This window comes from Pseudochaenichthys georgianus, chromosome 21 (genome assembly GCF_902827115.2).
Source record: "Pseudochaenichthys georgianus chromosome 21, fPseGeo1.2, whole genome shotgun sequence".
In the NCBI taxonomy this organism is placed as follows: domain Eukaryota; kingdom Metazoa; phylum Chordata; class Actinopteri; order Perciformes; family Channichthyidae; genus Pseudochaenichthys; species Pseudochaenichthys georgianus.
The window spans coordinates 24,692,414-24,707,637 of NC_047523.1; the positions used below are offsets into that span (position 1 = coordinate 24,692,414).

Consider the following 15,224-nt stretch of genomic DNA (forward strand, 5'->3'; position numbering starts at 1 on the left):
TAGCTATGAGATTAAAAAAATGGGCCGACTGCAGTTGGGAGGGGAATCAGGGACAAGGTCCTTCTGGTTCTTTGGCCAAAAGCTTTTAATTTGGGCAAAAGCTGCACGCCCACATAAAGTGCATATTTCATATTTGTAACTTTGTAATACTCTTCTGGGCAGCTGCTTTGGGCAAATCATGGGTTAAAGGTCCCATGTCATGCTTTTCCGGTTATTACCCGTCCCCTTGTGTGTTATGTAGCTTTGTATGCATGTAAACGGTCTGCAGAGTCACAAACCCTCAAAGTACACCCTGTAGCGAGTAAAACTCTAACACAGAAAATACCTGTCTGTGCTGCCCCAGAACGCCTCGTTGGAGATTTCTCTTTTTCTTCCTGGGAACAGTGACGTGACCATACCCAAATGGACCCATTGGTCCAATCCGTGGAGCTCCTCACACACACACACACACTCTCTCAGCGACGAAACTGTGAGGCGCTGGGGGGGTGCGGGTGCTAGTGCAGCCTCGCAGATGGGGGTGCTGCAGCCCCCTCAGCACCATAAATATAAATCTATTCTAATATACTTCAACAATGGAATTATTATCAGTAGAAATGGCCATGACATGGGACCTTTACGTACCGTTCACAAGAGCTCTTCAGCAGAGCTTATTGAGAAATATTTCTCGCACAAATGTTCCAAGCCCTCCTGCACCCGTCTGGCATCATGTTGTATATAATTACTAACCAGTGTAAAGAATAAATTAATGATACAGTGATTAAATTCAAGAGTGCTTCTGCGAGCCCCCGTTACATTTACTTCTTTCTTTGTGTCCTCACTGCCACTGTAAGGTCTGCCTGCTGGTGCCCACGGCAGGGGGTGAGGGCGGGGCAGGGGGTGTGACCGAGGGAGAAATCAGATGATTAACGGCAACCTTCAACATCTGTGCTGCACGACGTATGAATTAATGATGGAGGGAGCAGCTGATTAGCTAATGGAGGAGGAGGAGTCCCGTAGGGAGCCGGGTTTCCCCAAGTCTGGGGTGGGGGGGGTGCTCAGAGGGAAAAAAGGGCGTGTTTCATCAATTGTCCTTGATTCCCAGGAGCTGCCTGAACCCCCGCTGAGGAAGATATAAACAGACTTAAAGAAAGATGGCCCTGAGGCAGCCGCCTCACCAGTTAACCCAGTCGCATTTGCATATTCATAGACTGTTTTTGTTAGAGCAAAACGTCTGAGGATGATGATGTTATGAATGCAACTGTGTGACTAGGTTAATGGGAATCAAACACATGCTAAACACAAGCAATCTTAAGCATACTACATGGAGTTTCACCATTGATCTAACAGGTTAAGCAAATGTATGAACGTTTATTGGAGATATTTAGATAAAATATTCAGTCTATTGTGATATTTAACCGTTACAAGCTTGACATCTTCATATTTCAGAGGACATAAGAAAAATACTTGTTTATTACTTTAAACCATTAATTGATTATCAAAACATTATTTACTATTGACTCATAGATTCGTCAACCAATATTTTAACCTCTGTTGATGTGTGTGTGTGTGTGTGTGTGTGTGTGTGTGTGTGTGTGTGTGTGTGTGTGTGTGTGTGTGTGTGTGTGTGTGTGTGTGTGTGTGTGTGTGTGTGTGTGTGTGTGTGTGTGTAAGAACAGGGTGCCTGCATGCATTTGGTAGTGTTTGTATGTTTTGTCTTGCTGAGGAGTTAAAAAGCCCCTCCCTCTGTCATCATCTGTTGAAGCTAATCTGCTAAATTGCTAATGAGTATATTGTAGAGAATTAGCATAACGAATGATGTCTGCAGGAGCCCAGAAAGAAGAAGAAGAAGAAGAGGAGCACTTGACACTCTGCCACAGACTCCTGCTTTGCATCCTTATCATGAGTGCACATGATTTTTCTTCCATGTTCTAGAGTGATCAAAGCATCAGTATGACCCTGTGCTCAGAGCTCTGATGGGACGCAGGGGCAAGCATAATGTGATTACTGCCTGTTTGATTGGATCGTGAGCTAAGCTACATGACTGTATATCACCACCTGGCATCCCTACTCCCGTCTGAAATCTACACATCTCACCCTCTCGGAGCTCATGTGAGGACTGTTTTGGAGTCACACAGCAGGGGTCCCAGAGATATTTGAGGAATGCTGCTCAGTGAGGACTGTCAGAGGCTGAGCATGTGTGTGTTAAGAGTCAGCTGGGCACGGGTCAGTGGGTGTAAAGGTTGAGTGCAGGCGTCATGGCTCCAGTTACATTGCCTTTGACCTTCGCTCGTACCTCACACAGTGCCAGATTGATTAATATGGCTCGTGGGGACCCTCCTGTCTTCCACATATTGTATCTGTCTAGAAATGTGGTTATTGCGGACGGATATTATTGATTGAATAAATGGCAGGAACCCTTTTTTCTCAGATCTGAGATACCTGGTGTGCTTGCTTTTTCTCGGTGGTATAATGTTCTAAATTGAACAACTGGATGTATTCTGGGCTTCCCTCACCACGTTGTCAATTGTGATGAATTAAATCAATAAAGTTCAGAAAAAAGGCCAAACACACAGATCGGAATAAACAAGTTGCTTTGAGATATTGATTCGAAATTTTCATTTTATATTATTTTGCATTTTAAACCAAATGATTAATCCATCACCCCCCTGTAGCAAGCCGAGTAGGCAGATTAATCGATAATGGAAATTATGCATATTTCAATACTGTCAGAGCAGTACCTCCATAGACTTGCTGCACAAGCACACACATGACATTTAAAGCTCTCAATTTATTATAATGGTAAGGAGGGAGGGAGCATTGGTGGTCAGTATGTCGTAACGGTCCAAATCGATTGGACACATTGGAGATATGCATGAGGTTGTGCAGCATTAGATTGTTCAAGTGCCTCAGTCCAGGAACGGATAAACAAAGATTAACTTCTACCTCCTCTTACATGCTGCGGAAATCTGGAGGTAATTTCATACTGGGTCGGAGGATGAAGGCTGGGTTCAAGTGTGAGAAATAAACAAACTCAACGTCTTGAAACACCTGAACATTTCACCACAGCGACTGTCAGTATCTCAGTGTACGATCCTACAACCAACCTCAGGCCAAACCACACACACTCATGCCCTAATAAACAGACTGGGATTGGATGGGAAAGCTAACAGGTCATGACTGTGGATTGTGCCATGCTGTGTTGTTTTCGTCTTGTAAGCACCAAGGTGCCAGTTAGACTCTCCAGGCCATGGCTATGCTCATGCACTGTGAGATGTGTGTTTAGGCCCGGCGGGGTGTTCCTCCTGCAATTAGTCCTGAAATTACACCCGTAGCGGCAACCTCATCACGAGGTAGTCAACAATTTTACTGTTTTTTAAATATTTTTCACCTTAGGCCATGCTCTCCTGTGGTTATGCAATGTATTTTACTTAGACACATAGGAACATTTAATATGGAGGCAAGTGTGTGGAGACATACTCCATCCTGGCTGCCTCTGTGCGCAGTAATCATAGAGGGCTAAAAAGGGAAAGTCAACATCTGGCCTGGGAGCAGTAATCACAGGTTGGCTGTTATTAAGCTGCCAGACACAACCTTTGAACTGAGAGGATTTACCAGCTCTCTGTGTCCGTCAGGTAGGGCAGCCAAGGTCAAGGCCAACGGACATCCATTTATTATTACTGTGAGAGGGGGAAGCCGTGATGAAGAGTAACGTTGGTTCTTTATGTAAGAATATTACCAGCAGAAATACACGGCGCGGTAATCTGGTTTAAAAAATAATTGATTTCTGTGGAGTTTAGAGTCCGGATTCATCTGCTGGAGATGTACAGGAGCATTATAAATATGAAATCTTAAAGAGACATGAGAAAGAGATTTAAAACACAGACAGTGGCCACACACTTCATATGACAGCTAAATCATTCAGACATCTTCGCAGATCAGTATGTTCTGAAAAGTAGTATTTCAATACAAAAAGAATCGTTCTGAAAAATGCGCTTGTTTGTTTTCTTGCCGAAAGATAAATGAAAATACAGACAACTCTTTGTGCACTGCATGCTACATTTGAGGCTATGAGTCAGCAGTCTAACAAGAAGTTGAACAAGAACACAATGTTGTATTTAGTGCGCTTTGAAGCTGTTTGTATGTGTATCGACAAAGTCATGCAAGCTGTCTTTTTTTAGTCTTTGTCTTAAGATAAGCTACACATTTAGACATGGGAGTACTCATTTTATTCTCAGAAAAGAAGACCAATATATATATATATATATATATATATATATATATATATATAGCTCTGTCCTTGAAGACATTGGCCACTCATACTATTAAAAGTCCCTGCTGTTCTGATACTGAACCGGGCAAATAAGTCAAACCAGGAGCTGCTTTTAGTCCAGGGTGACCTTACTGCTTGTACAAAACATGCCTCATTTTTATTTTACATTTACAGATAAAGCAGACAATGGTCGATGATGTTCTCTTTCATCATAGCCTTGTTGCAATGACAAAAGATGTGTGATTTGCTAAAGTGTCCTAAGGTGATTTATATTTCAGAGAATGACACACCCAGGACAGCACACACACACACACACACACACACACACACACACACACACACACACACACACACCCAGGACAGCCCACACACGCCCACACACGCCCACACACACACACACACACACACACGGAGGATGGGAAGGAAGGATGGGTGTTGGAGAGTAGATTGATCGTTAAGTATGTTTTATGAGCTGAATCTTGTTAACATAAAGTTGACTTTTTCTGTTGAACACCTTGAGAGACTGGAGGAGAGGGACCAATGAGGTATGCCAACCAGGATCAGACTGGATGTCAGTGAAGGACAGCTATTAAAAGGAAGAGGAATTAAAGGAATCGTTTGTCGTTTTCAGAAACCCATTATTTGTGAACAAAGTGTGGAGAGATGAAGATGTTCTTTTCCCCTTATCAACACAAATACATTGGTGGCTTTGTCTGAAAAGCTTGGTGATGTAGCATGTTTAAGCTAAAATCAACAGCATGGTGTTAGCGGGAGGTTATCACAGCACTGAGCTCCCCGTAGACCGGGTCAGGTTACTGATAGAGACACAAGAAATGCAAACACAAGCAAAGGAGGTGAAAAGGCTCGAATCAGACTTTTAGCAAACAGTTGACTCACGTTTTGGATTTTAAGCGGTGGTTCCCCAACCTTAACTGCCTTACCTAACACCAAGCATCTGTGTCATTATCAGCAAGGATTACCCATGTAATTTGGTGTGTGGTCAAACAATGCCTGTTGGTAATTAGTCGCAGCGCTCTTGTGACAGATTAAACCACCTCCAGACTGTACCAAAGCTGCAGGAGTTCTGCTGACGCACACATAAACCACTGCCTTAATAATACCTCCCTCTGTTCTCAAACAGCCACCGCTGCTAGTTCACCACAACTTCAACCCTGTCTACAGCATTGTTTCAAAGCCCCCTCATGTCATTAGTTTAATTATAGGTTAAGACAGGGAACAGTTTAAGGAATGTAGGATCATTAGGCATTTCTGAGCTTTGCATTCCTTCCATCCTTCCTTAACCTAACTTCCTGACTTCTTTCCTTACTCCATCAGCTGGACGTTAAGAGCGATGGTTCTCAGCTCTCTAAAGTGGCAGCTGGAGGAAGTGACAACTGGGCAGAAAAGAGCCAGGGTAGAGAAATAGTCCACCCTCCGAAGCCGGTTGGCCTTTCTCACGTTACCCATTTCAACACAGAATGCTTACCGAGCACGCCGGCCCACGGCTCCGGCTTCAAAGCAGCAGACATAAACAGCATAGAGCTGCGACGGATGTTTCAGGATGGGGAGAATGTGTTCATGTGTTGGGCGGTGGTGATGGTGTGAAACCTAAAGCCTTGTCACTACACCTCTACAATGCATGGATGACAGGCTGCCTATGACCGGGAATGTCAGGGGTCAAGGCTGAGAATCTGGGATTCCCTGTGTCAGAGTATCTTTAAGAGAAGGAATTCAGTGTGTTATGTAGAGAAGGAGTTACCGGGCGTTGAGAGGTCCTCATGTGGCTTTACAGTGTGCGGCAGCTGCTGCTATAAAAGGAACTGATTACCAATTTAGAAAGGCACATAACTTCCTCAACAGGATGCTCCAGAAAGACATAACATATTTAAGGGGTTCTATGTTTAAACACGCATACACAAAGCCACAGGTGTGGGAATATAAAGGGATGCCCTGACGTTTAAACAAAGAAATCCACGATGACCAAGCCCAGCCTCCTGGCAGAAGTCAGAGGGCACGAAAAAGAGACTCCAGGTATTATGTGTGTTTAGTTGGCCATGTCTATGAAGAGGACGGGCTGGGCGTTGAGGGGAGGCTTCGCTGAGGGATTTATGGTGTTGGGTCAACCTCTGAGAGGAAAAGGCCATGCTGATGGGACAGGATGAGCTTTTACGATGATCCCGTGCCACTCCTTACTTTCTAACCCCGCCGTCATCTTGTGCAGGGAATTGACTCGAGACACTAGATTAGATCAGAGCAACACAAACTGATACACTGGTCAGCGTTCATTTGAATTCATCTACAAATGAACTCTGTTTCTTCTCAGATCAAATGGCAGAGTATAATGCAAAGGTCGAAAAAAGGATATCTGTATGTGTTGACATCTACATCCTGTAATCTCTCCAACTGATTGATTCATTGGATGCACAGAAACAAATTGTGTCTAAGATTTATCCTGAGTCGAGTTTAATCCTCGTCTTACTTCACTTCCCAAATTCCTGCTTAATTAAATCCACACTGGTCTCCCTGATAAATGCAGGAATCTGGTTCCTTAACCCTAAAGTCCTTTAGAAAACCAGAACAGTTCATTTACTTTAATGCAGTGTTTCATTCAAATGTGAAACAACCACCCCAGATACTCCTATTCCACTGCTGACTAAAGTCAAACTAGCATCTTTAGTAAATACATTTGAGTGACACCTGAATTACCCCAAAAAAATTACATGAATTCAGGAATTTCTCCATCCATTTTTAATAGAATAGAATCGTTTAATGTCATTATACATGTAAAATGTTTTAAGGGTGAGTTATTCTCCTGGACTAATCCCTTCCTCTTTAAATACTTTTAATGTATAGCTTTGGTCAAACAGATATCACTGTTGTGTCCAAGGACGAATGACATCCTCTAGCAGTCTGATATTATCTGCTTGAAACAGCATAATCCAGGAGTCACCTCTGAGACACACTGCACCTTCACTGAGTCACAGATCATCTCACCATCTGAGGCGGAGTACTGCTGTTGTAGAGATACAGGAGGTGAGTGGAGGGATCCACCACCAACACACACTGTCTCTTTTTCTGTGAGTGCCCTCGTCTTAGTCAGAGGAGGATGACAAAGCAGACCTATAGCCAGTCTCTGCACAGTCTGTCTGTGTGTGTGTGTGTGTGTGTGTGTGTGTGTGTGTGTGTGTGTGTGTGTGTGTGTGTCATGTCATTTGTTAGACGCTTGTATCCAAAGCAACGTACATACATTCAGTACTGTGGACAATCCCCACAGGAGCAATTTGGGGTGAAGTGTCTTGCCCAGGGACACAACGACATGCTGACTGCAGTGGGACTCGAACTTGCTATCCTTTGATTCGAAGTCCAGCACACTATCTACTGAGCCACAGCCACCCTGTGTGTGTGTTTTGTGTGTGTGGGCTGAATTGCAGATGACACATCCGCAGGGCACACACTCTTCTTCTTTACAGGCACTGGATTGGCTATTATGAACTAAAGCTACAAAGGAGGAAAAAGATAATGACAAGGAGGCTGTCACATGAGTCCTGTTTGTCTTTGTATTTCAGTAATAAGATTATCTGAGTTGAATTAAAGAAGAGATTACAAAATCACGCACAGAAATACTGTAACAGAGGCTTGTTAGGGAGTTACAGTTCCCATTACAGCTGCATCCTGTACACCAGCCCAGTGCTATAGTCTGGCATTTCAATGTAGGGGAAAGCATTAAAAAGACCACAAACACAGCAGAATAAATGTTCTTAATGGAGATGAATCAACCAACACTTTACAGACGCGTAAACTCAAATTAATCTCAAAGCAGCCATGGACAGGCACGCGCACAGCATAACAACAAAACAAAGACCGTCGAGTGCTCAAAATAATGACAAAAGTCACGTTAAAAGTAGAGAGCAAAGACAAAAACAATGTTTAAGTAAGGGCAAAGCGGTTTCTTACCTCTATAAAGAATGTATCCATTATTACTGAGTGCCCAAAGCTCACGTCCCTTTGTAGTCTGAGTTCAGGGTACCACGGTAGAGGAGGAGAGGAAGCTGTATTCCCAAATTATTTCCATCCGCGTCGCTAGCATAAAGAAAAGTTCTTCCCTCCGTCCCCTCGCTCAAAACTCTCGAGTCATCTTTCAGTCCTGTGTTGCTACACTTCGGAGTTTTTCTTCACCGTTTGTTGGGTGTCCCGTGAAGCCTGAGCGGTGCTGTGTTTCTGCTGTCTGCTCGTTTCAATGAACCCGGCACATTATGCACAGAGGCGGGGCCTGCAGGGTCACAGCCCCCCCCTTCCCTCAGCATACGCCCTCTTTGTGTACAACCCTACATAGGGCCTGATGGTTTTAAAGGATGTGCACATTTCCCCTGTTCAACACACACACGGTTACTCCTTTAGCAATACAGGATGATGTAAACAAATGCAGGAATTGTTGCAAAGTCATTTTTTTGCAGCATAGTGAATTTAATCGCAGTTAACCATGAATGTTATGTATGTGATGGATTGAGCATAAGAACCATTATTTAGACTTCCTCCTTTGGGAAAAATAAAATGAGAAGGAAGAGGAAGAGGCAGACCAGAGGGAGCAAGTCTGCTTTGTTTAAGTCAATGATTGTTTACCAAGTGGGGTGGTATTCAGGACATGTGCAGTTTTTTTAGTGTAGGCCATTAGTCAATGCTGCACAATTCAGGCATGTCCAGAAACTGACTGTCTAGGCGACTTAAATGCAGTTTATAGTTTATTTCAAAGTGTCAAGTACTGAAACGTTCTGCTGGTCTGGTTGTGCAGTTAGCATTTATTTGTTCGAAATAGCCAATGTAGATGTAGACCTGTACATATGTTAGCTGTAGCTAGCTCAGGGTGCCCAGCTATGTGGTGGATTGTGGTGGTTATGTAACTGTAATAGGAAACGTTTCCAAATTAGTCAGATTTTCTTTGGAGGGGGCTACTTCTGTTCCCTCACTTCTGCTATAATAATTACCTTGTGAGAGTAAACAATCACCTTCATGTCATAATTCTGTTCATGCTGGTACATTTAACAGAAATGTTGTATTATCCAAATGTTTCTCCACAGTCAACAGATGGAATCGTACTGGTCGTCAATTAATTCAGAAGGGAAATGCACAAGCTCTTTAATCTGTGACCTTATGCCAGTAAGATCAGCCATCCTCTTATGACCTGTGGATAGTCAATCTAATCTATAGTCATGCAAGAGATCCAGGCTGGCAATGTGGAGCAATTGTTATGTAACAGTGTTGACTGTGTGGCACGAGATGGCAGAACTCATTCTATGACATGTATTTAATAATGTTTATTACTAAAAAACTGGCTCCTGTTGGATTTACTTTACTCTGACGTTATTCTCATATTCTAGTTTTGGTGTCAAGGTAAATGTGTTGATGGAGTTTTGTTGATGTATTTACAATAGTATGCAGTTTAACCCTACAGTACAGTACATATATATGTAATAACTAGCATACAGCTAATGCTCTTTGATTTATCCTCAAATTAATAATGTTAGGGTGATCTCTTTTTGAATTTCTGAATGTAATGATTTTAGGACCAGTGAAGTTTTCTTAGCTTTAATGTATTGAATTGCTATTTCCAGCATATGAGTTTGTAGTCTATTTGATAAAGTTTATAAATGTTCTTAAAAGTAAATATGTTGCTTATGTTGGTTGAATTCAGTTGTATGACTATCTTCACAAGTCATATAGTCGCACAGTCATGTATTGTTCTCATCATACACAGTTTAGTTCTAACAGTTTAGTACTAACAGTGTGCTTGCTGGAGGTTTGGGGATTTGTGATTGTTAAACCTTAATGGGCAGCAGCATTAGGGAGAGTATTTTACCCTCAAATCAGGAATGAATGTCAGCTCTGTGAGTAGCCAAGGTGGCATTCTGTGGATATTCAGCATTGCACTGACTAAGCATTGCTCATAACACATTTGCCAAAACCAAACAATGGTGAAAGAACTGCTCTTTGTTTCAGTCACTAATTTGATCCCTCAATGAAAACAGTGGCAAGTTGTCAGGCAGAGCGGTGATTTAAAAGTAATGCTGTCTTTCACCCTACCTGAGAGGACAAAGAGAACAAAAACAAAACATCCATTTGGTCATCGAGGGACCGGGGGAAGGGACGGGGATCATAGGCCCTGCTGTTGACTCCTGCTATGGTCTCAACTGCCTACATGCTGGTTTGATCCTTAATAGGGGTACACACTGTGCAGGTGAAGTGTGACCGTTGCTTTTGAGGTTGTGTAGGGAACTCGACATTCAAAACAAGTGGTGGACCATCACCACTGGACAATGGCTCCCCATTGAAAAGAGGAACACAATCTCTTTTTGTTTCAAAAGACCAAGCAACATTTTTATTGTAAATTATACAGTCAGTGTCAGGGAAGTATTTAAAAAAGTGCAGTGTCTTTCAAGGTTTTTTATTAAACAATGGAGGAGGTTGAAATATCATCTGTGACCCTACATTCCTGAGGAACATACTGAAGCAGATACCAGGCATACCACAGACTGACGATCAGCTGAGAGTCAGGTATTCAGGGCTTATACAGAAAATTATAACCATGAGATGTGTTTCCATAATGTTTACTTATTGTCACAATCCTAATGTCATGTCACGTTTTTAGTTTAGTCTGTCTTGTTTTGGGTGTAATTTTGCTGTTCTGTTCCCACCTGTGTTTTGTTATCCTGTCGTTAGTTTCCCTGGTGTGTCTGATTGTCTAATTGTGTTCACCTGTTGCCCTTGTGTTTCTGCCTCCCCTGCCCGGCTGTTTCTTGTCTCGTGATTACCCCTCCCTGTATTTAGTCTTGTCTCATTGTTTGTTTGTCCTCCCTTCACGTCATGTTTCTTGGTTGTCTCTCCGGTCTTCCTCCATGTTTCTCACGGTCAGTTTTTGTGTAGTTGTTTTCTGTTACCGTTTCAAGTAATGCCATGTTTTGACATCTGCTTTTAAATAAAGCTCTCTTTTGTTTCAAGACCTTTTTCCGTTTTTTGTAGTCTGCATTTGGGTCCTACCTTTTTCCACGATTCCTAACAGAATGAACCGACGAACAATGGACTCAGCAGATTTTTATTTTTATTTGGACTTGGTCTCCCAAGAGTACACTCTTCAGTGTCATTATGCTGAATGGAGTAGAACCTCGGCTAAAAGGGACAAAGAGGCTGTCCTCAAAAAGGCTCAAATGGAGGTGGACAGCGTGCCATGGTTGAGAAGCTCGTTGCCTGAGTTTCTCAGAGTTTTTTCTCGTAGCCCTGAGTGCCATTCTCCATTCTCTGACCCTTTCTTGGGATCCCGCCTGGCGTTTGGAGGTCCACGGAGCCTCCAAAAGACCTTTTAAATAAAGTTCGCTTTTGTTTCAAGACCTTCCACTTATCAGTCCTAGAGAGACAAATGCAACTAGGAGCTCAGTGTATCATCACTAAAAACAAGAGAAGATAGAATTGTAGGGATATGTTATGTCAACAAAAAACATTTTAAAATGCTTGCCAGTTAATTAATGAATAGGCTGTCAAATAAAGAGCCCTAAGGCAACACTAACACAGACCTACTGTACAACCATTCCCACGTCCTGCTATTACAGCATGCAGTACATTTGAGATCTGATATCTGTGACAGCAGAAATGGTCTCTATGGCCAAATTAAGTGGCACAAACAAACAGAGCCAGAGGTTTTTTGTCACATTAAAAATGTACTTCTCCAACTGAGGTACCAAGCAAGGGTAATGTGACCAATTCAGATCAATGACTCCATTATTTAAACGTCTGATTAAGCGTGAAAGAGGAGCATGACATGTGAGGAGTTGTGTATTTGGAGGACTAATGGAGACAGTTGTGATGACCCTCCTATTAGCAGACAAGGCCTCAGGCAAAGTCATTCAGGTCGGTTGAAGGACCCTTTTGCAGCTTCGAATAACAATAATAGGAAAGTCTGGCTTGAGCACATGTGATGGTGGTCCTGCTGACTGAGAGTGACTGTTTGATAAGTCTCTACCCAGCCATGCACTGTTAGTCACAACCAGACCATGATAATCACTTAACTGTAGGTTTGATGACGTACAATAGCACTCACCCATGAATGATTGCCTGAATCCAGAGTGCCAACAGAACAAGCATTGATCATTTATATCATTATGGAACCATCTGCTTTTTATAGTTTATGCTTAAAGAAAAAAAAAGTGAGAAACCGCAAGAGAAAGATGAGTTCAATGTTATGTAAATCAAGAAAGGTCTAAAATATGAAATGAATATTAGGTTTAACAAGTTGAAGAGCTTCATTGTGTCAATGGATATCATGTCAAGTTGAAGCTACACATTAGAAGATTAGTCAAGCCACGCATGAGACTAATGATGTAATGATTCTTGTTGTTGAATTTCACTAATGAAATTGATGTGGTCATTGCTTATTCGTCTTTCAGGGCGGGGGCCGCTGTGTCAGAGGAGCAGTGGATTATTGGACACACTCAGGGAACAAAGCAAACAAAGAGGTTATAATTGATTGAAACAAATGTAGTTTAGGTAAGATGGATGGAAAGAGGTGAGAGGAGAACGTGGACTTTGAGATAAAAAATAGAACATCTGACAATATCATAAACAAAGGCGATTCAATCTTTATCGGATCACTCTCGCTGGCAGCATTACATTAATGTGTAAATCTGGTCGATGACAAACACTCGTGCCACATTTATTAAATTATGCTGCGGATCCTGTGACACCACAGAGCCAACAGGTTTCCAATTGAAAGCATTACTCACACCTACGTCTACAATGTCTCTGTTTATATGATAGAGGGCACAAGGTGATGGGACAAACATATAAGTAATGCAGTATGGATTTGTGGATTCAATTACCACACATATTTTCAGTAAAATATGTATTGTTTTGTGTTGGATGAATAAGGAAATGTGTAAAGGACTAAAAGGTAAAAGACAACACAACAGAATAATAAAAACACTGAGGGCCCTTTATGGTACATCAATGTGTAAGTAGTAACCAAAGTAGCTGCTGCGACTACGGCTTGAAATAAAGCAAAAGGATGAGTGAAAGTTTATGGATTGACAGTCAACATATGACTAGAAAAGTAGGTGGAAGAGCAGAAGAAAGATTCTCATCACTGTGATCCATCAGCTAAAATGGTCATCCGGGTTCAAGCAGCAGGATTTCAACATTTCTGACCACAAAAATTCCTCCTCAGAGATGCCTGCACCCCAAACACATACCATAGGCTGAGGAATGAGGCCCAGCTCACACACTTCCCATGCTCCCCCGCACTGTCAACTTCCTGTTTGTTTATAAAGCTTCATATTACAATGCTCCCACAATAACATTGTACTTTATTTCCTATATCTGTACCTATCTATGGATTTTTGATTTAAGAGAACTGGAAAAATATGCCAAGGATGCACACCACTGCTGAGGGAACTCAGCTATAACATGCCGCTGAACCTTTGTCATGTAACTGGGATGTTGTTGTTTATTGTTTAGTTTCTCAGCACAGTTTTCTCTCAGAGTCCAGAGTATCAGCATCAGTGAGCCCAGCACTGACTCACTGGCCATTCATAGCCTGAGAAAACAGAGACGGTACATTCCTCATTATATCCTGAGCTTGGGACTGATATGGAGACCTGCAGGGAATTCTGCAGCAATGCCTCATATCATATGATTCAACGGTGTGAATCACAGACAGCTCAGCATTCAGATTTCCCCTGAATCACTAATCAATAAGCTTTTCCTTATATGTTCAGAATTTGCAAAGACAGACAGTGGTGGTCCTTATTATGGGAGGAGAGTTTATTACAACATTTCCTCCCTGGGAGAGGTAATGTGTGAAACACAAAAGCATTGACAATGTGTCAGGGAAAAAAGGAAAAAAAAAGGTGAAAAAATCAATGAAGTTCAATGCAATAAGGAAAGAACCAGCTTCTAGACAGCACATTTTTGCAAGCAGATATGAAAGAAAAAAAACATTAATTTATCAGGATGCCTATCTCTGTAGGCTATGTGACGAAGTATTGAAATCTTCACCACAATGTACGCTACTGCTACTATTTCACAAGTAAAAGTGTTAATTTCATAATTTCCAGTGGAAAAGTTGCAAAATAGCTCCTGGTATTATATTATTTCATAAGCAGTATTTGAATTTTGAATTTGGTGAACTTTGAGCTTAAAACACACTTTTGGGGCCAACACATAGTCTCAAAGCTTCACAAAACCTTGGGTCCTTCCCATAATGCTACTTTCATTTGACTCCCTGACAAACGTCACAATTAGAAACACAAACTTTTTTACTTTCTTACTATCTGATAAAAATGTGTTATATTTTTTTTATCAGGTCTAAAAAATGAACCCAGGTCCTGGTTACAATTCAGACTTGACAAAGTTACACTCAGGATGTAGAGCAGGTTGTCCATTAACCAGCATGTTGATGGTTGGATTAACAGCGCTTGTCAAAGTGTTAAGGAAGAGGCCCAATAGTGTAAAAGCAGCGTAATATTCCATATAAAGAAGTGTAAATTGGTGTGCCCCTTTAACATCAGCTGTTCTAAATGAACTGAACTGTATTTCCGGGAGGTGGAAGGTATGTAGAGGTGGGGGTGGGTGAATACACCTGCCAGAAACAACAAAGAGGGCTTATTTAGAGGGTTGGAGGGGCAGAGGGGATGCTTCAATCTAATTACAGACTCAGGGGAGATGACTTCATCGAGGTGACGCCCGACCCTAGGGTGAGTGTTTCTCTGTGTCTCCATCACAGTAGGGACAGGCCTCTGCCTCTCCATAGGAAGGTCTGGTCTGTATCTTTATGCAATAATTAAACAGCTAACTACGGTGTTTTGCAAGTCAAATAAGGAGTATAAAAAACTACAATGTAGTGAATGCAACCTGATCTCATTTGCTAATGTCTGCAACTGCAGTAATGAGAGTCTCTTAGGGGTTTATAGTCTCAGTCACTTCCTTTAGACTT

At 42.0% G+C, this 15,224-nt stretch overlaps 1 protein-coding gene across 1 annotated transcript in view; it reads right to left on the reverse strand.

The window, feature by feature from the left end:
- The window catches only part of myo10l3 (myosin X, like 3), a 61,705-nt gene extending 53,228 nt beyond the window's left edge, over positions 1-8,477 (reverse strand). The window contains exon 1 of the mRNA XM_034109703.1: positions 8,204-8,477. Within this exon, the coding sequence (XP_033965594.1) occupies positions 8,204-8,224 (21 nt within the window). The 5' untranslated portion in view covers positions 8,225-8,477. The remainder of the gene's footprint in view (positions 1-8,203) is intronic.
- Between the last annotated feature and the right edge of the window lie 6,747 nt (positions 8,478-15,224).